We start from the raw sequence: 25083 nt of genomic DNA, 5'->3' as shown, positions 1-25083 counted from the left end.
GGTAGGAAAGGCCTAGGAGTTGGAAGGAAGCGGCCGTGGGCTTAATTAAGGTACAGCCCCAGCATTTGACTGGTGTGAAAATGGGAAACCGCGGAAAACCATCTTCAGGGCTGCCGGTTGCAAGTTCACCGCCACGTGCCCCTGACCGCACGGCCAACTCGCCCGGTCGTTTATTTCAGAAACCCGTCAAGTGACATTCTGATTTATACATACTATGGATCATTTGCTGTAAACACACGTTTTTGTGCACAAAGCCGTCAACTGCTATGACTCTGTATGGGTTTCTGCAGTAAATTTCATGCTCGACTTTTTGCTGTTATTGTTGTTTTTGATTGTCCAGTGCACCGAACCCAAGACGTAAAAACACGACGGGAGATTCGAGGACGTGGACTCCGATCAGGAGAGGCAGATAACAGCCTCGAACTGAAGACGTAGATTAATAATAATAATTCATGACAAGGAAAAAGAAACTTAACTACCAGCAATAAAAATCAAATAAAATTAAATGAGGGTTTATTAAGATAAAACGTAAATGCAAGAAAAGAAGCCACCAAAGTAAAAAAATGAAACATTTTTACATACATGCTTTTGTCCTTCAGATTAGTAGAAGCTAGCATCGTAACCGTTCCAGCACAACATACCATAAATATATGGATAAACAATACCTTACGATGGGCTCACTGCTTAATATATATATTCACAACATATTGAAAAATCATTGACAGAAAAGATCCTCACGGACTTATATTGGTCATTTCTTTCCGCGAAGTAGTTCACATTTTATTTACCAAACATTACTCAAGCCTCCATCATTATTATAGCATCAACAATGACCCTCACAAGGATAAAAGATCACGCAACCTCTCGGAGTAGAGCGAACAAAAGTTACATGAAGGCAAAGAAGGTATCGAGATGGTCAGGGGTGCAGCATCTCAGTACCAAAGAGCACACAAAAGGCAAAGAAAATAAAGCGGGTGTGCGCATCACCCGAATTAAAATGAAACAAAAATGGCGGCCATAAGAACGAGCAAAACGGTCATAAAATAGACCGAGACCAAAATAATAAACGCCGCACTCGAAGTGAAAAAACAAGTGTACGAGGAATAAATAAAAAGGAAACATAAATTAACTGACCGATACGACATCCTTTTAGCCCCTCGCTCGCTCTCACACATACACACAAACATTCAGGCATTGTCGACATCGGGTAACAATAGGGTCAATAACCTCTTTTCAAAACAGATCGTAAACACATGTAGTATGACTCACCTGGCCATAAGTAAGTTCCAACACACGACGTAGAAACGTGCACACTGCAAATATGCTATAAGCGGGACGATATGGACCCACGGCCCACGTACAAGCCCACCAACACAGGCGCTGGGTACGACGTATCTCCGTGTCGACACCCAGAGCCTACTAACATTTGGTGGCAATAAAGAAGTATAATGTCGTGCACATAACGACAATTCTCGTAGAGACCCAGTTACCTCGTCACCACCACCACAATAATGCCCGCAATCACACACCCATTCATATCACGGGGCAAAGACGTATATCAGTCAGTCGCGATTACAAGGCACTTGAAACAGCCACAAGATAAAATAAAAGCGAAAACACAGCTCACATTACCTGAGGTTGAAGCTGATCAATTAAAAATCAGAATATGAATACAGGCAGAGTTTAAACCTGATAAAAATCCATCGATAATTCAAAAATGCTACTCTGAGTAGAGGCGACTCCATCTTTCTTTCTTTTAGGTCATAACAACAACAAAGACATCATGTCAAGGAGATAAAAGTCAAAGACTCGCGGAAGGAAGTACCATCCGTTTACAAAGCAGGAGCACTGCCCTCTGCGGTACAGTTTGGGAAATAGTTAATAGCCAGTTTAGTGAAGTCAAACGAGAGCTAATGCAAGCTCTTAGCAATCACAGATAAACCTACATGTTATGAACATGCTAAACGAGCATGTTTCACCAGTTGCATCACCTCTTTTAACCTTGTTACTACATCAACCAGTTATTGTTGTGACATGTTAAAACTTCACTAGTGCTGAGGTTATAATGTAATGTAACGTTTTGTGGTTTTACGTTGTGCTTTATGATAGTCTGCTTTAAGAAATATATAGTGGAAGTTCTGGAAATGAACCTAAATCAAAAAGAAAACCAGGTATTGTCAATGAAATTAAATATAAACGTTAGTGACATATGAAAAGCAAGAGTGAAGGATGAAGCATACACGATTTATAAAGGTAACATAGTTCCAGCATTGTTCCTGGTGAGCTTGTGCGTAAATTTCCACGGAAATTCAGTTTATCAATTGATAATGAAACAAAAAGTGAGATCTGGACTTATTTCTACTCGCTTGATACTAAGATCCAACAAGATTTGTATTTGAAAAGGTTTCATATTTGCAAACTTTGATAGAAGCTAAAACAATTAAGCGTAGAGTGAAGAAAGTAACAGATTGCTCTTCTTGTACATCTGAAACCCAATCCTCTCAAAAAAAAATCTTTCGAGTACAGTGTTAGTGTTAGTCTATCAGTTCAAAATAAAACACCTGTCGACGTGAGAGGCAAAATCGCATTGGAAATGCGAATGAAGGTAATATTTTTGTCAATATGCATAACCACATTTCTCTATTTGAGGTCAGGGGCACTAAAGGACCAAGACGAAACAATATTTAGATTCAAAGCTGAATATCACAAAAATGTATGAAGTATTCCAAATCGACCACCCTGAATTAAAAGATAAAATAAAATATAGTTTTTTATTACCATTTGTGTCCGACTCGTTGGCTGAATGGTCAGCGTACTGGCCTTTGGTTCAGAGGGTCCCGGGTTCGATTCCCGGCCGGGTCGGGAATTTTAACCTTCATTGGTTAATACCAACGGCCCGGGGGCTAGCTGTTTGTGCTGTCCCCAACATCCCTGCAACTCACACACCACACACAACACTATCCTCCACGACATTAACACGCAGTTACCTACACATGGCAGATGCCGCCCACCCTCATCGGAGGGTCTGCCTTACAAGGACTGCACTCGGCTAGAAATAGCCACACAAAATTATAATTATTATATTACCATTTGTGCGGCCGCAGGTTGAAGTTTGCAGCCAATGTGAGAACTTCATAGCCAAACTAAGAGACCCGAGTTTGAGCGACGTCGAATGCAGCGTAATAGCTGAACAAATAATTCACCAGCGCATAACAAAGAAGTTTTGTACGAAACAGAAATAAATGAGTGAAAACAAGAAATATACAGTAGCACTTTGATTCAACTTTATGGAAAACCTTCCGCTTCCAAATATACCCGTTCAAGAGATATACATGCGTCAGATTTGGCTTAATGTATTTTCTGTTCATGATATGAAGACAAACAAAGCAAATATGTGCATTTACCATGAAGATGAAGCCAATAAATCTCCAGATGAGGTGTGCTCAATGTTATTTCATTATTTAAACACTGAAGTTCCTACTGAAGTAAAACATATTTCTTCAGTGATGGGCCGTCAGGCCAAAATAAAAATCACTGTGTTGTGCGTTTTCTAACGATCCTTTGAAATAGGAGAATGTCTGAGGCTGTGACTCACTAATTCTCCGTCAGAGAACACTCCTTTCTACCGTGTGACCGTAATTTTGGGCGTATAAAACGTCTTGTGCGACCGGCAAGTGGACAGAATGTACACTCCAGATCAGTATGCTGAGATGATTCTTAAAGCCAGTAAAACGTAGGAAGAATTTAAATACAGCAAAGCTGAATGAGGAAAAGTTGTTTCTCAGCACTTGATCGACGGTTTTAAATTTTTAGCATTTAGTTTGAAAAAGTATTTTTGCCATTCCCGAACTCCCCACAATGCAAGTATGACCTTCTGGAAGTGTACCAATCAATATAAAGATGAATGACGTGAAGAAGCTTAGCAAATACACCACAGGGTATGAAGCTTTCTATGACAATATCCTCCAGTGGCCTACTACGGAAGTGAAGTGCAACGTGGACAAGAAATACCAAGATGAGTAGGATCATAGACTGAAAGGAAAAATAAGTTATTATTTTGTGCACTGTATTAAAATTCTTTAAATATTTCCGTTGAAGATCTATATTTATGTAGTTGATGTTGCTTTTGTAACAAGCAGTTTTTATTGGTTTGTATTATAGCTACGGGATGTCCGACTCGTTGGCTGAACGGTCAGCGTACTGGCCTTCGGTTCAGAGGACCCCGGGTTCGATTCCCGGCCGGGCCGGGGATTTTAACCTTAATTGGTTAATTCCAATGGCACGGGGGCTGGGTGTATGTGCTGTCTTCATCATCATTGCATCCTCATCACGACGCGCAGGTCACCTACGGGTGTCAAATGGAAAGACCTGCACCTGGCGAGCCGAACCCGTCCTGGGATATCCCGGCACTAAAAGGCATACGACATTTCACATTTCATAGCTACGGGATGAATTTTTAAACAATGGGAGAAGATCCCAGAAAAGTATTTGTAAAATTTTAAATGTGTGTGTGTGTGGAAAACACTCAAAACTGATTTGCTTAATGTTTCAATATTTGTGATAATAATGCATTTAACTTTATTTGGTTGTGTTTTTGTTAATAAACGTCTTATCAAAATAAAATGTATTTTAAAAATAAACATTCTTGAAATGAAAAGTTCTTTTACTGCAGAAAACCGTCAGTTGATAACGTTTCTTTAAACATTCAACAATTAAAAATACAAGCGCCATTTGTTTTGAGAAGGTATAAAGTTTAAATCTGAAATATTTAGGCAACAATCAACATTAATACAAACGATAGTAAATTTTCCTTTGTTTCCCGAAAATTTAAAAAGTCCACTTAGAGGGTTTTTGAAATAAACGATTCAATTGCTAAGGAGTGTGAAAACAGTATATACCTTTAAAGGTTGTGAGGATTGGGAAATGCCCTGTGTATTATACAGTAGGAGAGAAATAAGGAGGTGCTAGTTAAAAACAAATTGAGTTAGAAATTGTTGTGGAAGTATGGGAAGACTGAAGAAACTTACTAGGAAATTGAATTTAGGAAAAAAATATTTGCTATGGATAACATGATGACAAGTGTAATTGGCAGTCATATAAGGAAAAATGGAAGGGTACGTATTAGTACTTAAAGGCAGAAACAGTTTCCAAGATGGACATTTCAGCTATTTTTAATGAACAAGGGAATATGTATATGTGAGGACCTACAGAAGGCAGAAATATTCAGTCAGCAGTATATAAAGATAGTCAGATAAAAGGAAAATATCCAGGTGGAAAAGAGTACTAATACTGGTGAAAAGCAGAAGTTTACCTATGAAAATAAAGACAGTTATATAAAAATACACAATTTGAAAGCTAGGAAAGCAGATGTAATTTATAAGATTTCCAGGGATATAGTGGAAGCAATGGGTTGGGATATAATGGTACGGTATATAATTTTTTTGCTATTTTTTTAACGTCGCACTAACATATCCAAGGTTTCCGGCGACGGAAGGGTGGGTGATTGAGAAGGTGGTTGCCGTGGCCTTCATTAAGGTACAACTCCAGCATTTGCTTGATGTGAAAATGGGAAACCACGGAAAACCACCTTCAGAGCTGCCGACAGTGGGGTTCGAACCCACTGTCTCCCGAATGCAAGCTCACAGCTGCGCGACCCTAACCGCACAGCCACTTGCTCGGTGATATAGTGCTCATCATCATCATCATCATCATCATCAGTCGGTTTACTCATTGCTGAGCGTCGTGACCTCATTTCTTCACTTCGTTAGTAACTGCATCCTTAACGAGACTTTTCCATGCTGAGCGGTCTTCAGCTCGTCTTAAGATATTGTGAAGAGGTAGACCGGTGATCTTCTTTGCTTGGTCTAACCATCTACTTGTTGTTCTGCCTCTTGGTCTGGAGCCTTCAATTTTGCCTTGCAGAATGGTCTTTTCTAAATTGTCTCCTTCTCTCCTCAAAATGTGTCCCAGGAACTGGAGGTAACTTTCACTAACGCGGGAAGATAAATGTTTTGTGATGCTCAGTTCTTCTATAATGGAGGCATTTGTTCTTCTTTCTGTCCAGATATAGTGCTATATGTGAAATATTTATTTAATTACTATTTGCATGAAGGGGGTATAAAATAAGAATGGAGAGCTGCCATAATAGCTGCAATGAACAAAAAAGGGTAATAAAGTGGATACTAACAGACCAGTCAGGTTGATGTGTGTTGTTAGTAAGCTGTAGAAAGCCTTCTTTCTGATTATATTAACCACACTTGCAACATTACTGAAAATAAAAACCTACAACCTGTTTTTCCAGTCATTGACCGGGTCAGGGATGTAATGAATGAAGCAGATATAGGCTATTAGTACGGTGGGGTCGCCAATCCCAAAGTACCCGGAGAAAAACCTGTCCCGCCTCCGTTTTGTCCAGCACCCTGGATTTGAACCACGGTATCCAGCGGTGAGAGGCCGACGCGCTGCCGTCTGAGCCACGGAGGCTCTTTGCAGCATTACTAACTGGTTTAATAGAAGGCAGTTCGGATTTAGGAAAGGCTATTCCAGTAGTTACCGCAGATATTTTCGATTCAGGAGGTAAAATGGACTGTATTGCTATTGACCTAGGGTAGATTATGGGAGAGTACTGACAGAAATGAGGGCTATTGGACCTGACAAAAGATTGGTTGAATGACGGGCTAAATTTCTAGAAAGCATAAATTAGAGAATTAAAAGCATTATCTGATACTATTACGATTAAGAGGGGGATGCTGCAAGGCATTTTTGGATCTTTATGTTTTCTTGTGTATATAAATGATATGAGTAACGAACTGGAATCATTGATGTAGATAATAATAATTTCGTGTGGCTATTTCTAGCCGGGTGCAGCCCTTCTAATGTAGACTCTCCGATGAGGGTGGGCTCGTGTCCTCATCCCGAGGTGGTGCAGCTCTTTCAGGCACACCCCCCATTCGAGGTGAGCTGCATGTACCAATCCAACCACATACCAGCCCTCCCGTCATTTCTAAATTTCTGGCAGTACCGGGAATCGAACCCGGGCCCACGAAGAGGGCAGCTAATAACACTAACCCTTACGCTACGGAGGCGGACACTGATGTAGATGATATTCTACTATATAGAGCAGTAAATAAGTTACAGCATTGTGATCGACTGTAAAAAAGACCTCGACAATCTTGTGAGATGGACAGCAGACAATGTGAACAAGGTGAAAAGTCAGGTTATAAGCTTCACCAAAGGGAAAAGTCCTCTCATGTTTATACTGTATTGATGAGGTAAAAGTGCCTAGTACGGATCACTCTATGTACTTAAGTGTTATTATAAGGAAAAGTCTTCATTGGAGTAATAACATTAATGAGATGAAGATTATCACAGATGTCTTCAGAGGGTTATGAAAGTATTTAGAGTTTGAAGTAAGTGTCTGAAGGAGAGGGCATATAAGTCTCTCATAAGATTCTTATCAGACACTGGGTGCAATGAATGCGATCCTCTTCAGGTTTATTTGATACAAGAACTGCAAAAGATCCAAAGGAAAGCAGCATGATTTGTTCTTGCTGATTTAAAAACAAACAACTAAAAAGCAAACAAAAAATAAGTCAGTAGTGTTACGAAAATTTTGCAAATTTTGGGGCGGGGACGAGCTGCTCAATTATGCCGTATGTTCCAATCTGACCCCGGAAATATGGCGTGGAATGACATTTGTAGAAAAAGAAGCTTGAGTGGAGCTTTTAAAGTAACAAAAAAATCATAGTACGAAGATTAAGTTGAAATTCAAGAGTAGAATAACTCATCACGGGAAATGTTTGATAAATTTACAAATCCTTTGACATCGTTTAAGGAAAGTCTAGTTAAACAATTGATAAGGAATCTGCCACCTGGGCGATGGGCCTAAACGCAGATCAACGATGGTTGTTTGAGAAGCGAGCTGGATGAGCTGGGGAAAGTGAAGAGAAAAACATTTGGTAGAGGGCAAGGTAGACAGGAAAAACAAAGAAGATGATTAGGAGCCTGATGGGTTAATAATAAAAAGGAAAAACAAGTATACAAATCTAAATAAAAAATCGGGCACTAGAAACTAGGACAGGAATATAATACAGTGCATAAACACAATGTAAACTCAATAATTAGAAATCTGTGAGAAATATTACTGATTTTCAGTTAACAAAAACAATCTATTTCAACAACTTAGTACTACACATTCCTACTTTTAAAACAATTACTTGAAATATAGACTTCAGGATTGTCTTATTAGTACTGTACTTGTAACGTGTTGCATTAAAATCTCATTGATCTTGCTCATGTACAACTCTTGCTTTCAGGAAGTGGATACTCAAACTTTACCTCCTGCTCGAGACAGTTTCAATGAACAAATATTTCAGTTTACTATTTTTGATGCATATCAAGAAGATTATGAGGCTCTCAAGCAGGAAAAAGAAAAAGAAAAGGAAAAGAAGGAGAAAGTTCCATCTACGGCAGCTCCCAAGAAGGAAGATACAAGAAAGAAGGATGTTTCTAATCCAGAAGTAGAGCAGTTGAATCGTATGCTCATGGCAGCAAAGACATTGGAAAGAATGGTTAACTTAAACACATTTGATGAAATAGCCCAAGGTAAAACATTGCAAATATCTTTCTGCATTTGCACCATTCTTTCCCCATTTCCTCCCTAACTTCCAGAAATAGAAACTGAAGTTAATTTCTCTTCTTGAAAGCTACATACAAATCACTTGAGGTGAGTTATTTAAGATTCTATAAACATTATTTAATAATCACTTTTCTATCACTATACAAGTACCGTACCTTGAAATATCTAATTACAATTTTGAGAATACTTCCACATCTTTAAATATAGTATTGTATTATGCTCTCAGTAATGTTGTTCTGAATACCACATTTACTCACGAAGCCTCCGTGGATCAGGTGGCAGCGCGTCGGTCTCTCACCACTGGATCCTGTGCTTCAAATCCCTGTCACTCCATGTGAGAACTGTGCTGGACAAAGCGGAGGCAGGACAGTTTTTTCTCCGGGTACTCCGGTTTTCCTTTCATCTTCCATTCCAGCAACACTCTCCACTATCATTGAATTTCATCTATCAGTCATTAATCATTGCCCCAGAGGAGTGTGACAGGCCTCGGCGGCCGGCACAATTTCTATCTTCGCCGCAAGATAGGGGCTTCATTCATCTCATCCCTGACCCGGTCAATGACTGGAAAACAGGTTGTAGGTTCTCATTTACTCACGTATTGTATACCACGCACCCTAATATTTGATATAGAATTGTAAACCTACAACCTGTTTTCCAGTCATTGACCGGGTCAGGGATGGAATGAATGAAGCAGATATAGGCTATTAGTACGATGGGGTCGCCACTCCCAAAGTGATTTATTAATGACTGATAGATGCTATGAAATGAGAATGGAGAGTGTTGCTGGAATGAAAGATGACAGGGAAAACCGGAGTACCCGGAGAAAAACCTGTCCCGCCTCCGCTTTGTCAAGCACAAATCTCACATGGAGTGACCGGGATTTAAACCACGGTATCCAGCGGTGAGAGGCTGACGCGCTGCCGTCTGAGCCACGGAGGATCCTTGACATAGAATTGAGGGAGAAAAATAATCTCACTTACATCTCACATAAGTTTTTCTTCATGTGTCAGTATAAATACGACAAGGTTCACCCAGCTGTATGCATCCCTGGTCTCATCTGAAGGTCAAACTATCTTCTGTAATCCGCCCTTTATCTTATAGTTGCCGCTGCTCTCTCCCTGTTTGTTGAAAGGCAGGAAGGTAATTCAGGATCCTAGGATATTCCGTGACCTAATGAGGCAAAAGGAATGTTACACTGATGAACTGGCTGCAATTTCAGTATTACAGTACGTGCAATACATAAAGTGTAAGATCAATTCCACTGTATTATTATACCGTAATTTGCATTCCGGCATGACTTAGCCTATAGGTGATTTATGGAGAATTGTTCAAGTGTCAGTGTTTAAGAGATTCAGTTTGCAGAGAAACACAATAATCGTGCCACAGGCCACGAATTTAATGTAACGGAGATTAATGTACTCGTTCACCACTGGCAAAAAACATAAAGTTGCCCTTGGAAACACCAACAAATTAAGAAAAGTATTCCAGGGAACAAAAAGTTGAAAGTTTCATGAGGTCATGTATACATGTGGTATAGGGCAAGGAGCACAGGACAAACAAATAAGAAGATTAGGAGCCTGATGGGTTAATAGTGAAAAGCAAAAAAACAAGTCTGTACATGAAATGTTTAATTGATGATGGATATGGTGTTTCATACGAAATGCTATGATTTAAAGCATGTGAAATAGCAACAAACCAGAGTATTAGCCATATGGAACTCAAGGTGAACCACAGATGGAGAGCTCGATACATGAAGAGGAAGTCGAAAATGTAGGAGAGCACATTGGGCTATGAAGAGAATCTTACAAACTTTAAAACTTTAGTTAACATTCAATAACATGTTATGGAACATAATGAAATGCAAACTGGTATGGAAAATCGTGAGGATTTATTGATTTTAAAATTATTTAATTCTAATAAAGTTTGACTTCCTAATTTCTCTCATCTACCTTGCACCCCGATTTATAAGCTCGAATTTTCAAAAATAGTGTGAGATGTAAGCGGATAAATATGCTTCTTAGGAATTTGATATGGTATTATCAACTAAGTTCTTTATTTAAGTACTGTAGCACTGTGGAACAGGATCAGTTACACTGTTCACTCGAATATTAGTTAGGTAGGATACGTAATTACCTTTGGTAACTTTTCCATCACAATTAAAAACGCAGACAGCACACAAATAGAGACTACACATCCACAGATATATAATAAATGAAAATGAAGTTTTCTGTAGTAGAAAATGGCCACACTGAAGACGATTTTCGTTACTAAAATTTAGGTCAATTTAGCTCAAAGCCTTCGGTGGAGTTTTCTGCAAGTCATGCTCTATTTTATTACAAAACAACTAGCTTTGTTGAACCCACAAGTTGCTTCTGAGTTTCTGAGGCACGTAGATGGACATGTGGTTATGAGCAGCTTGTTATGACATACGCTACTCTCTTTCTGGCTCTCTGTGGCCCTTTTCAGTTTCATGTTATATATTTATTTTTTTTGCATTAATACAACTCTTCATTTGATCTTTTCCGTCTGATATAAAAACAAATTATTAGGTTAATATTTAAAAATTAAACCACAGATAGACGTACAAAGCCTACAAACGCAGCCAGGATGATTGCATAGCGACTCCCCATGGAGTTAATTAACCACTCTTCGACAGACATCCACACAACCTTATTTTTCACATCATTGATAAACGGTATGGAATAAAAATACGTTCGCTATATTGGGGGACTATGGAATTAAAGGTAGGTTATTAAAATCAATCAAAGGCATTTATGTTGACAATTGGGCTCCAGTGAGAATTGATGGTAGAATGAGTTCTTGGTTCAGGGTACTTACACGGGTTAGACAAGGCTGCAATCTTTCACCTCTGCTGTTCGTAGTTTACATGGATCATCTGCTGAAATGTCTAAAATGGCAGGGAGGAATTCAGTTAGGTGGAAATGTAGTAAGCAGTTTGGCCTATGCTGACGACTTGGTCTTAATGGCAGACTGTGCCGAAAGCCTGTAGTCTAATATCTTGGAACTTGAAAATAGGTTCAATGAGTATAGTATGAAAATTAGCCTCTCGAAGACTAAATTGATGTCAGTACGTAAGAAATTCAACAGAATTGAATGTCAGATTGGTGATAGAAAGCTAGAACAGGTCGATAATTTCATGTATTTAGGTTGTGTGTTCTCCCAGGATGGTAATATAGTAAGTGAGATTGAATCAAGGTGTAATAAAGCTAATGCAGTGAGCTCGCAGTTGCGATCAGCAGTATTCTGTAAGAAGGAAGTCAGCACCATGACGAAACTATCTTTACATCGGTCTGTTTTCAGACCAACTTTGCTTTACAGGAGCGAAAGCTGGGTGGACTCGTGATATCGTATTCATAAGTTAGAAGTAACAGACATGAAAGTAGCAAGAATGATTGCTGGCACAAACAGGTGGGAACAATGGCAGAATGGTACTCGGAATGAGGAGATAAAGGCTAATTTAGGAATGAACTCGATGGATGAAGCTGTACGCATAAACCGGCTTCGGTGGTGGGGTCATGTAAGGCGAATGGAGGAGGATAGGTTACCTAGGAGAATAATGGACTCTGTTATAGAGGGTAAGAGAAGTAGAGGGAGACCAAGACGACGATGGTTAGGCTCGATTTATAACGATTTAAAGACAAGAGGTATAGAACTAAATGAGGCCACAACACTAGTTGCAAATCGAGGATTGTGGCGACGTTTAGTAAATTCACAGAGGCAGAAAGGCATAAGAGTCTATAATGATAATGTATGTATGTAATGCTAAATAATATTCTAAGTACGGTACGTTTTGTCATCAGCATTTTCCTGATACAACTTTAAAAGAAATACATCGAGTTTTATGTTTACGGCCCCCTCTCAAACCCGCCTCCTGCTGAATTTCTTTGAACAAAGTGTAACGAAGGCCCTACTAAATTTTATTCCAAACTTAGTACTAAGTTTCGTGAAAATCCACCAATCTCTTCTCTCGTGATGCTGAAACATACAGATAGACAAGAATGAACTGACCCTGACACAGGCTATTATTTCTCCTATCTGGTATAAAAACCAGGTATCAGGTCAATAGTCAGAAATTACAAAGAGAACGACGATTTTATTTACGGTACGGTATATGATATAAGAATTATGGATATATTTGTAGGTGAATGGAATTCTGAGAGAAGAACAATGCATTGTTATCAGTCATAATCAACGGAACAAATGTATGAAAGGACATTTCTATCGATCGATCGATCGATCAATCAATCAATCAATCAATCAATCAATCAATCAATCAATCAATCAAAACAGTAAGTCAATCAACCAATTAATCAACGAATGAATCAATCAGTCAAACAGCCAGTCATCACTGATGTGGATTTAGGGCTGTCAGGTGGCAGATTTCCTATCAATTGTATAACTAGTTTTTCCTGAAATTATTTTTAAAAAGTTCGAAATTTATCGAAAGTTTCCTTGGTAAAGTCTCCTAATCTCAATTCCGCTTCCTATAATAATATATTTGACCCAGTTTGTTCCCTTGAATTCCCAACATTATTTTACTTTAAAAATCTCCATTCAAGTTTATTTGTGCAATGCCATTCCACGCCATGTCTCAACTGACAGTTCGGAACGTGCTGCTTAGTGAAGCAGCCTAGTTCCTTACTCTCAAGTCTTCTGACTCAAAGTTTGCGACATATTCATAGGAACACTCTTTTGTCGGAAATCTTTCAGAGAAAATCGCGCTGCTTTCCTTTGGACCTTCTCCAGTTCTCAAATCCAGTAATCTTGATGAGAGTCCCATACACTGGGACCATACAATAACTGCGGTATTACCAGTGACTTATATGCCCTTTCCTTTACATTATTACTACATCCCCTAAATACCCTCATAACATAATGAAAACATCTGTAATCTATATTTTCAAACTCATTAATGTGATTATCTCAATCGGTTCATATAATGATGACTTACTATTCACGTAACATAGAAAATAGAAAACAAACAAGTTACGGTACGTACAGTTAGAATTGAAAAGTTTAACTTGAATACTACCCAGGTAGTACTTAGCAATGTCAGTTACAACATTGATTGTTATACTTTAGATGTTACATAGTAGCTGACAGCCAGACTCGTGGCAAGCCTGCCTGTTACCCGCGGACACCGGGTTTGATTCCCAGCCAGGTCTCATTGATTTCATCTTGATCTGAGGACTGGTTTGTGGTCTTCTCAGCCTGTGTGAGATGGTGATATAGCGGCGTCGCTCTAAAAAGCCCAGAGGATTCATCATGCAGACCACACGTCACCTCGATGAATCATTGAATCACTGAGTGATTGAATCATTTATTATATGGAATTAAAAGTCAAATGACTTTGCCATCATGCATCAATATTGTACAAATACATTCTCCATTACATAAACAAACATACCAAAATAATTAAAATGTACTTACATCAGTACATCTTATATGTCAACATCTATTACCCTTATTCATCAATACAAATAAAATCTCTGTCAAAACTAAATGAACACATTCAAATAATTGGCAGACAAGAGAGTTTAAAAAATTAACTACAGTACCATAACAAAATCCATGGTTCAGACCTATCCACATTACCAGTCCGACCATCCTGGCTTTAAATCCTGGGTAACATCTGGTAGACGACCCTCATCCAGTACAGTGCATGGAGGTCATTCAAATGAAATCACAACCGTAACAAATGTTATAGACATTGTCAATGAAAATAATTATACCTACATAGGCCTAAAACATGTAAATAACAAGATATACCTTACATTTAAGAAACACCATGAAGGACATTACCCTCCTGTATATTACACATAAAAACCAAAACCAAACCCCATGGCACTACAGCCCTTGAAGGGCCTTGGCCTGCCAAGCGACCGATGCTCAGCCTGAAGGCCTGCAGATTACGAAGTGTCGTGTAGTCAGCTCGATGAATCCTCTCGGCCATTATTCTTGGATTTCTAGACCAGGGCCGCCATCTCACCGTCAGATAGCTCCTCAATTCTAATCACGAAGGCTGAGTGGACCTCGAACCAGCCCTCAGGTCCAGGTAAAAGTCCCTGACCTGGCCGGGAATCGAACCCGGGGCCTCCGGGTAAGAGGCAGGCACGCTACCCCTCCACCACGGGGCCGGTTATATATTACACATGCACTTATTAAATGATACGTGAAGCTAGCTGAAGCGTCTTAGAATCCTAATTTGCAGGTCCCTGGGCTGAGCAGCTGTCACTTGATAGACCAAGGCTAATCTGGGTTGTAACACCATGGGATTTTACAGGGAAGACTGTATTATGAAAAATACCATTACTATGGAGCATAAGAACTGCAGACGCGGCTTCATAATACGATCTGCAGAGCTGCAGAACCACTAGAATGAAAGATATAATATACAGCGATTAGCGACCCCATCCTTCATACTGAACCCTTGGGAGGTCTATAAAGGATACCTACCTTCCTTACCTATCAGCAATTAGCATGCGATCTGTCTCTTGGGTCGTTAACGGGTTCTTCGTCACTTGTTGAGGTAAAAGATGGATTTCAGTATCTTAATCTATCTACTTAAATGAAAGATCGACTCTAGAAAAATTTGTGGTTTATTAAAAAAATATTTTAATGAGGAAATTTCAGAAATCAACATTGTAATTCGAACTCATCTTGTCCAGTCAACGCAACACTAATGACAACGCAGAGGAGAGGTATACTGGTTTGAGAAGCTTTGACTTAACTGCCTGATGGGCATCCTTACTAGAAAACATTGTCACAAATTAAGAGTGGAGAAAATAAAGTCTGGAAATCCTTAAATTCTGCTTCCATGTGAGAATACATGCACCATCATAATGATTCGTGATGGTCCAGCCCTCATAACACGAACTCTGGACTCTTGGTAAAATTAAGGCAGTCCAATCGATATGTGCTACACAGTAGTTGTACGGCATGTACCCTTAATTGAATCGATGTGACCTGTGACTATGTCATGGATCGACATCTAACTTTCTAATTTACTTTAAAGTCATTGTGAATGATGACCGCAAAGAAGTCCGGCTCCATGGCTAAATGGTTAGCATGCTGGCCTTTGGTCACAGGGGTCCCGGGTTCGATTCCCGGCAGGGTCGGGAATTTTAACCATCATTGGTTAATTTCTCTGGCACGGGGGATGTGTGTGTATGTGTTGTCTTCATCATCATTTCATCCTCATCACGACGCGCAGGTCGCCTACGGGAGTCAAATAAAAAGACCTGCACCTTGCGAGCCGAACCCGTCCTGGGATATCCCGGCACTAAAAGCCATACGCCATTTCATTTTTTACCGCAAAGAAAATGATACTATAATGGCATATGGCCTTAATCTAAGTCACTGAGGTTGATGACCCCATGACCATCCAAGTTTCTAAGCTGAAGGCTAAACATAATTAAGTTACATTAATCTAACCCTAATTATTAAGTACTAAAAATCTGCATAAGTAACTCGACGTAAAATGTAAGCCAAATACTATGTCACATCCCATCATGACATTTAAATAAGGCTTTGTGCACCCCTCAAAAATAAATCAATAACTACCACCAACACTCTATTTTGGACACCCTGGAATGGTTAACTTCGCTCATTATAGTCGAACTTCCGTGGTTTCAATATACTTTCAGATCTCGGTTAAACAAGTTAATATTATAGAACGCTATCTAATAACATGCACGTTACTCATGGATGAAAATGTCATTTAGTTTCTTGCAAAATTACGAACTCCATTCTAAGGAACACGGTCTGATTTTCTAACACGTTGACAGACCACAAAAGATACCGTTATCTCCCCCAGCGGCGACCTCTCCGATCAGCTGTCTAGCGGAATGAGCTCCCGTCCGCTGCCATAGCTTTTACTGAAAACACCTCTTGTAAGTCACGTTTAACTAAAGAATGAAATCTCCGATCTTACAGATAAAATTACAAATAGGACATCCCTGGCCCAAACAGATTATGCACAGAGTTTTACTTTAAGATGTCATTCAAAATTATACACGTCACAAACTTACACTTCCGTGGATTCCCTCACGATTTCCATCTCAAACATATACAAATAACTTCCTCGGGATCACGCAGAATCTCCCGACATAATTACAGGCTTCGAATCACCTGATTCACAAAAATCCTACCTCAACTCACATCTTAACAAGACTTAAAACCTTTGCTTCAAACACGACAAATCTCAATGACAAAAATAATAGAATAATAATCCTTAGAATCCACAACGCATAACCACACACAATACTCTAATAATGAAACATCTTCGCATAACGTGACCTCGTACTTCTGAACTGGATTTCACAAAAAATGACTGACAAACTTTACTGTTATCTATTGTCAGTCAGACACAGTTTAAACGGACATAGAAGTAGCAATCCCTTCCTGACAGATATCCACCGATCTACATTGCTCAACACGACAGCGTGCCTACACCCGATTGAAAATGATTAACCACGGATTTCTTGCACTTCTTCCGTCATAATTCAAACAGAAAATTTACGTCAGATAAAAAATCTTAACCTGACACCACAAATACCTTAAATAAGCTCACGAAAATGACGATCTACTTTGGACGTTATATCGCTTCATAACCCTCCAATTGACTATTTACAACACATTACACGGCACTCGTAATAATTTACAAAAGCATAAAATAAAAAAACAAATTTTCGTCATATTTTCTGACATTTCACGAAACGAATAGGTGACCAAACTGCGTCATAAATACCCATTACAAAATATAAGAGTGACATCATAAAACAGATACATAGGCTATGATAGTGGCATTTCACCTACCTTAAATGCACGTCAGCTTCCATCGTATTAGCTCACCCGCAACTTTCCGATACTTAATTTGCCATTTCAACACTTCTGGCTTCACATTTTACTTTATTCATATTTATTTCCTGAAATAAAGGCACAAAAAGAAGAAATACCCTTCACTCGATATTTTCGCGGACCGAACACGAATACTGTCGACCGCACACGGATATTTTCCTTTTTTCAACACAATATTATTTGAATTTCACTAATACTACTTCGGCATTGAGATGACCGTCTTTACATATGATTAACACTCTACTGAACAAAACTATCTCCACTTGGAAACAATATTCTGGCCACATCGGCCAAAATCTAAGTTTCTGCTGGACTTAGTCTATTACTCGCCGATCAATTTTCTCAACAGTATGACCTTCTCCCACGATCTCCAATGATTCAATGCAGGGTGATTTCAAGATAGCGCATCCCTTTATTTATAGTTTTCCATCCCCTATCTTAGGCGTATTCCCTCGACGCCAAGAAATTTTGCGTACATTTTCCGACCTTGTGGAAATATATTTAAAGCAGTTTTTACTGTAACCAAGTACTTGCTAAATTGCTAGTGACATTTTCATGAACATTTAAAATTATCTCGTACCAAACTGACTGGTTAAATAACCTCGATTGATAGACACTATATTCTGACGACGTGGCGTGGGTTGAATAGACACGCGCGTCTTTCACAAAATTCTCTCGGAAACTGCTTAGCAATCTCAAATCTGTATTACTAAAGATCGATTGTCTCACGGATAATTACAGGACACCCATTACATTACGTTCACTGCTAATTCCTTTTAATAAATATGTTTATTTAACCAACACTTTATTCTGTATCCATCCACTTTCTACACGTGCGAGTGACGTCACCTCTCATAGCGTGAGAAAGAAAGTGGCAACATTCTTGCCTCGTGCCGCCTCTGCGCGATAAAAATATATATTCGAGCTTCTCATTACGATTAATATGGGGCCTCATGTGGTAACTTTAAGACTCTAATTTCTTGGGACACAAAAGTCATGGATTCAATATTTAGTGTTGATATCGAGCCAAAGATCGATACCCATACATGTGCTGGTGATTCGGCAACCCTGTTCCGATCTGTGAACGACAAAACGTTAGGAGAGCACATTTAACTACAGCTTTCTTCCGATAGGTGGTTAAGAGTTGCCCATAAGATTCTGTACGAACTGCACGCCTTGCAGTACGGCTGGCCTATTCCCGTGACCATACAGTTAGTAAATAATAATACACTAGAGGTAGCACCAGTCTGTGAGAGAATCACTGCAGCGAGCGAGCATGTTGAAATCTCACCTGTTTCGCAAAATGCTCCCTCCACTGTACTCATCAGTGTAAACAGAGAACTTTTAAAACTGTGTGGATATTGATATGGTTTAAAATTCTTACATGACAACTTTCTCAGATAATACAGAATAATTTTGATGCTTCTGTTCAGTAGAGAGAAAGCTCTAATAGCTTAAATACGGGAGAAATGCGTGTTGAAAGAGGATTGTTGTGATTAAGTAAAATGCAATCAATTTATTGTTCATGCTAAGTCTTCAAACAACGTACTTTAAGATTAGGGGTATGTATATTTCTCTATCTTTTGTGTAAATTGCCAGGACTTAAGTACAAATCTATCCAACGACCGAAAACATTCTGTCTCGTACAAAGCGAATGAGGGAGTTCGTAGGCCTACAAGTAATCATGAATATGTTTCTCCGTAATGGTAGTGAATTCCTCCGGGTTAGGTAGTCATAAAGATGAAAACAGAAATATTTGTATTTATTTGTATTTATTTATTCATGAACATAACAGGCGTTCAGCCCCAAATACATGTTCACAATAAAATAATCCAACCTAAGCCACCACGTTCACAACAATAAACAGACATAGTTAATATACTTAAAAGAAATAAAAGGACACCACAGTTTATAAACAAAAAAAGAAAACTAAAAGAAAAGAACACCACATAATAACCTACCGTCCGGCCAAGTCATCACCCCTGGTGAGAAGAAGGCCACCCTCCCAGTGATGACTCGACCGGCCCTTCCCGTGGAGACCTCCTGAAGGCCCCAAGATCTAACCAGATGACAATTTTTCCTTCTCACCATACCACTCCTAATCGTACTCCTTGGACATGCCGTGAAGTCCGTCGGATACTCCGGATATGTGGCCCCCTCAGATAGGGCCACCCAGTAGCCATCCTCAGTGTCTTCATGTCATGTCCAGCATAGGTATTTTGGTCTTGGGCCCTTCCCACCCCGACTTCTTACGGGTGAGTCCATCTCACCCTTTTCCCATTTTCCTTGCCATTTACACCATCATTTCTCCATACTTCTCCCTCATCACCTTTCAACATACATAATAAAGACATAAATACTTAAAAATAAACATATATTACCACCTATGCAATTCCGGAGCAAGACTACACCATGCCTCCACCTGTCCTTGTTGACACATCACATTCCATCACCGCCATTTTTTATCTGTTTGACCTACTCCGGATTGCTGGGTCCAGACAACCTTGCCTCACCAGCCATGTCTGTGTTTACATTGCTTGATCTATTTCAATACTAAGCCATACTCTACATTAGATTTGCCCTATCGTCTACAAAACCACAATTTGTCAACTCTCACAATTACATATAAACCCCTATGTACTACTTCTCTAAAATTACAATATAGCTAAAAGATATACCTCTACCATCATTTCTCCAACTCCACATTATAGCAATGAATACACCACACATCCCTCCATCTCCACAATTCCGCCACAAATAGATTTACATATTACAGCAATACATACACCCTCCCTTCACCCTACTTTTCTCACACCTCATTTCATCTTACCACACATCTACCATCACCTCTCCGTCAATACTTTAACTTCACTCTTTAATCATTTATTACAACAATAAATACACCACCACTTTTCTATACTTCTCCAGCACCACATTTCAACATATCCCAAACCTAAATATACCAAATGACACCACTTCTCCACACTACATACCGACATAAATAATCCATCTAGTTACTAAGCCATCTTCTCTTTAAAATACCAAACACTCATATACCATCTCTTCACCAACACCATATTTCAACCTCCACCATCATAACTCTGCTCCCTCTCAACACTCACTTATTTTAGCATTAAATAAGCATCTTACCAAACACAAAAGCTATTACCAACTACCATTCAATACATATAACACTCCACCTGTTTTTCTTTTTTCATTATACTTCCAATTACAATATCACTTCTCCATCACCACATTTCAACCTCCACACACCTAACTCTACTCCCTCACAACACTCACATATTTCATCAATACATAACACTCCACCAACTACACATTGTCCATCCCTTTTCAACTTCTGTCATCACTCTAACTCACCCTCCTTCAATCTGCTCTCACATAACCTTTTTACTCCGCATAAATACCTGTTGAACTCACCCCCTCTTTCCCACTGCTGAATAATCCATCTCAGAATAGATTGCTCATCCCCCCTTCCCAGTAGTTCCTTCTGCTCAGCACTCAGTATTTTTTTCCTTAACTTACTCGTTTCTTCACAATCACCTAATAAGTGACAATAATCATTTACTGCCCCGCAGAGTATACACACAGTCTTGTCCCTCCCTTGCAGCCACCTCCTATTCCTATGCAATCCTAAAATCCTAAAATCCACCAAATCATCCCATACCTTTTTGACCTATCATTGAATCTAATATTCATCGTCAAAACATTCAAGGAATTTCTCAGTCTACTTTCTCCTATTAATTTCTGCCTATTTATATCTCTGATCCTCCTCACAAGGATCTTCACCCCTCTAACTTCTGTCTTCGTCCATACCTTCCCCCACAGATGCCCTAATCCTATCATCTCCAAATATCCCTTAATTTTATCTAGCCATCCCACCTTATACAAGCTCTTGCTTTGTTGTTCATACGCTGCCTGCAATACCCTCCCACCTTCCTGTCTTTTTAAATTCATCCAGTATCTAACTATTCTTTTCACAACCTCCGATTCTAAATCCTCTCCACACATCAATTTCGCCCCTATATTAGCTGTGCACCTTGGCAAACCCATTATTATCTTTCCAAAACTACTTATAATACTTCTTAATTCCCCTCTTCTCTCATCTAACCCCCATACTTCTACGCCATATAATACCCTCCCATAAATGACCGATCTTAACACTAACCTCAAAGTCTTATAACTAATGTTCGGGTATTTGGCTATCAAGTTTCTTACTGAGGCTAGGGCTGCCAAACCTCTGTTTTTCATCCTTTTAATCTGGTCTTTCCACGTTCCTTTACTAAGTATTCCAACTTTTTAACTTGTTCCAATCTTTCTCCCTGTAGTATCCATTTCCCTTCTATCTTTCTTCCTTTGTTTCCCTGAACTACTATTATTTTAGATTTATGAAAACAGAAATATTAGTACCATCAGATGATGTTCCCCGTCCATTAAGAGAGCCGGCTCCCAAGGATGTATGCATGTCTCGGAACCTCTGCAAATATGAGTGTGTCGATACTAGATCAATATTATTTTTTCGATAAGCGGAAGAGAGGCTTTATTTTTGTAATTTTAATTGTTGTGTTTTGTACATGTCAGTTATTTATATCGTCGATGTCCCTCGAAATGGGAGTCTTACACACTGAGAAAAACGTCTATCTGTACTTTTTCTGTACATTTTCGGGAACGTCACACTGATAGGACACGGAGTAAATTTTTTCCGCAGAGTTGGAGTGCAGATCCACACGAGCTCAGATGGCACTTCCCACATGCAATACGAATTGAGATGTGTCTATTACACTTACTGAAATGGACTGGGCGTCACAGAGAAGAACCACCAACATATTTCAGCACGAGCCGCCACTTATAAAAAGGCAGCTTATTTTAAAGTTGAAGAAGTTTTAAAGTCAGTTCTCTTATTCACTTATAAAAAGGCAGCTTATTTTAAAGTTGAAGAAGTTTTAAAGTCAGTTCTCTTATTTTCACTCATCAGGTAACCAAATATTGAGTCCAAGGATATGTTTGTCTTGTCTGGTGGAGATCTTTCTAGTTGACGCCCAATCAAGCTGCATGTCTGGGTGTAAAGTGATTATGATTAAGAGCGAGAGAGACAGTCTAATTCCGTTAAATATCACTAACGCTGTATGTAAGTATGTATCAGTGGCGGCCGGTCAGTACGTGCTACCGGGCTCCAGCACGTAGCTTGGAACTGTAAGGAATTATTTATATACAATACAATTATCCTGGTGCCTTTTCTTTGAATTTGTGTTTTGTGAAAATCAGGACGAGATCTGTCGAACACCTAGCTCTGTTCTCCCGGGGAACTTGACTCGTGCTCATGTGAAATGAGCTCTGGTCTGTAGCCTGAAGGAAGCAATACGCAGGCGCAGCCAAGCTTGCAACACACCCCGTAGCCGATGGACTATACCACAAACCGGGAACAACTTTCACTGATGCCGTCTATAGCTACTTTCCTTCCCGCAAGGGGGTAGAACTGCTCGATATCTCCTGCTACCCCGATGTTGAACATGGTAAGAGATTCTGACACTAGAGAGTAGCATCATCTGGGCTCGAAAGTAAAGCGTAAGTGGAGGCAATCTATTGCAACATAATGTTGTTATTAAGGTAAACAACCAATGCTTATTGAAATATCCATCTTCCTTTTGTGTCAAAAATAAGGAATTTGTAGGTGAGTCAAAGAATCTTTGACAGGCCCTAAATGTTATCCCGCATTACAATGTAATTTATGCTGGTAATAGGGGAGGTCTCAAAGATTCAGTTGCTTTGTGCGGTTTTTGATCTCGTGGTTATATTGCTGGTGCGTGTTTTTCTATCATTGTGTTAGTGCTAAAACGTATACGGAGATTTATCGACGTAAGTATCCACTGCAGTGTATATAAAGTGAAATTAAATTAGTATTCTTAGTGAGGATCTATATTCCCACGATTCCATTTGCACTGATGTAAGTTGGGAGGTGAGTAGTATAATATACGGGTTCTGCCGCCACCTCCACCTCAGGCTCCCAGTGGCCACCTCCACCTCCACCTCAGCCAGAGGCCTCCCAGTGGCCACCTCCACCTCCACCTCAGCCAGAGGCCTCCCAGTGGCCACCTCCACCTCCACCTCAGCCAGAGGCCTCCCAGATGCCTCCTCCACCTCCCGCGGGAAATTTGAATTTGTAAACAAAGCCACGTGCTTTTTGACAGACAACAACGCATCGCAAATCTCAGTACTGCCATCTTGACGGGCCTAAACCTCAGTAGTGCCAACTTAACCTAACTAGCGCGAGGTAAACAAAGCCACGTGCTTTTTGACAGCCACGTGCTTTTTGACAGATTTGTTAACAAAGCCACGTGCTTTTTGACAGCTCTCATCAACAACAACGCATCGCAAACCTCAGTACTACCATCTTGACGGGCCTAAACCTTAGTGGTACCAACTTAACCTAACTAGCATGAGGTAAACAAAGCCACGTGTTTTTTGACAGCCACGTGCTTTTTGACAGATTTGTAAACAAAGCCACGTGCTTTTTGACAGCTCTCATCAACAACAACGCATCGCAAACCTCAGTACTACCATCTTGACGGGCCTAAACCTTAGTGGTACCAACTTAACCTAACTAGCATGAGGTAAACAAAGCCACGTGTTTTTTTGACAGCCACGTGCTTTTCGACAGATTTGTAAACAAAGCCACGTGCTTTTTGACAGCTGTCATCGACAACAACGCATCGCTAACCCCAGTACTGCCATCTTGACGGGCCTAAACCTCAGTAGTACCAACTTAACCTAACTAGCGCGAGATAAACAAAGCCACGTGCTTTTTGACAGCCACGTGCTTTTTTGACAGCTGTCATCCGCCATCTTTAAACCACAGAGCACTGTGCTGCCCTCTTGCGTCACCTGTCATCGGCAGTGCTGCCATCTTGACGGGCCTAAACCTTAGTGCTACCAACTTAACCTCACTAGCTCGAGATAAACAAATCCACGTGCTTTTTGACAGCCACGTGCTTTTTTGATAGCTGTCATCCACCATCTTTAATCTATAGAGCACAGTGCTGCCCTCTTTAGCTACTTACCTTTGAAATGTGGTGGCGGATAATTTGAAAAATGCTTTTCGACAAGCAGCCATCTTTAATCCAGAGAGAACAGTGCTGCCCTCTATGTGGTGGCGGCAAATTGAAAAATTCCACGTGCTCTTGTTTGAAAACAAACTCACGTGCTTTTTTGACAGCTGTCATCTGCCATCTTTAATCTATAGAGCACAGTGCTGCCCTCTTTAGTTTGAAACGTGGTGGCGGTAAATTCTACGTGCTCTTGTTTGGAAACAAAGCCATGTGCAGCTGTCATCCGCCATCTTTAATCAACAGAGCACCGTGCTGCTATCATGCGGGCAATTTCATCACCTGTCATCCGCCATCTTTAATCCACAGAACACCGTGCTGCCCTCTTTATGGCTACTACCTTAAGCATGTAGTAGCGGGCAATTTGAAAAGTTCTGTTAGCTATCATCCACCATATTTAATCAAGAGAGCACCGTGCTGCCATCTTTAGTTGAAATGTGGTGG

General features: G+C 39.8%; 1 protein-coding gene across 1 annotated transcript in view; it reads left to right on the top strand.

Moving 5' to 3' along the window:
• LOC136863521 (dynein intermediate chain 2, ciliary-like) overlaps window positions 1-25083 on the top strand; it is a 234239-nt gene that overhangs the window by 72055 nt on the left and 137101 nt on the right. The window contains exon 5 of the mRNA XM_068225982.1: window positions 8316-8604. Coding sequence (XP_068082083.1) covers window positions 8316-8604 — 289 coding nt within the window. The remainder of the gene's footprint in view (window positions 1-8315; window positions 8605-25083) is intronic.

This window comes from Anabrus simplex, chromosome 2 (genome assembly GCF_040414725.1).
Source record: "Anabrus simplex isolate iqAnaSimp1 chromosome 2, ASM4041472v1, whole genome shotgun sequence".
Classification (NCBI taxonomy): domain Eukaryota; kingdom Metazoa; phylum Arthropoda; class Insecta; order Orthoptera; family Tettigoniidae; genus Anabrus; species Anabrus simplex.
Note: the sequence above shows the minus strand (reverse complement) of the source record. Positions and strands in the feature narration are given on the sequence as shown.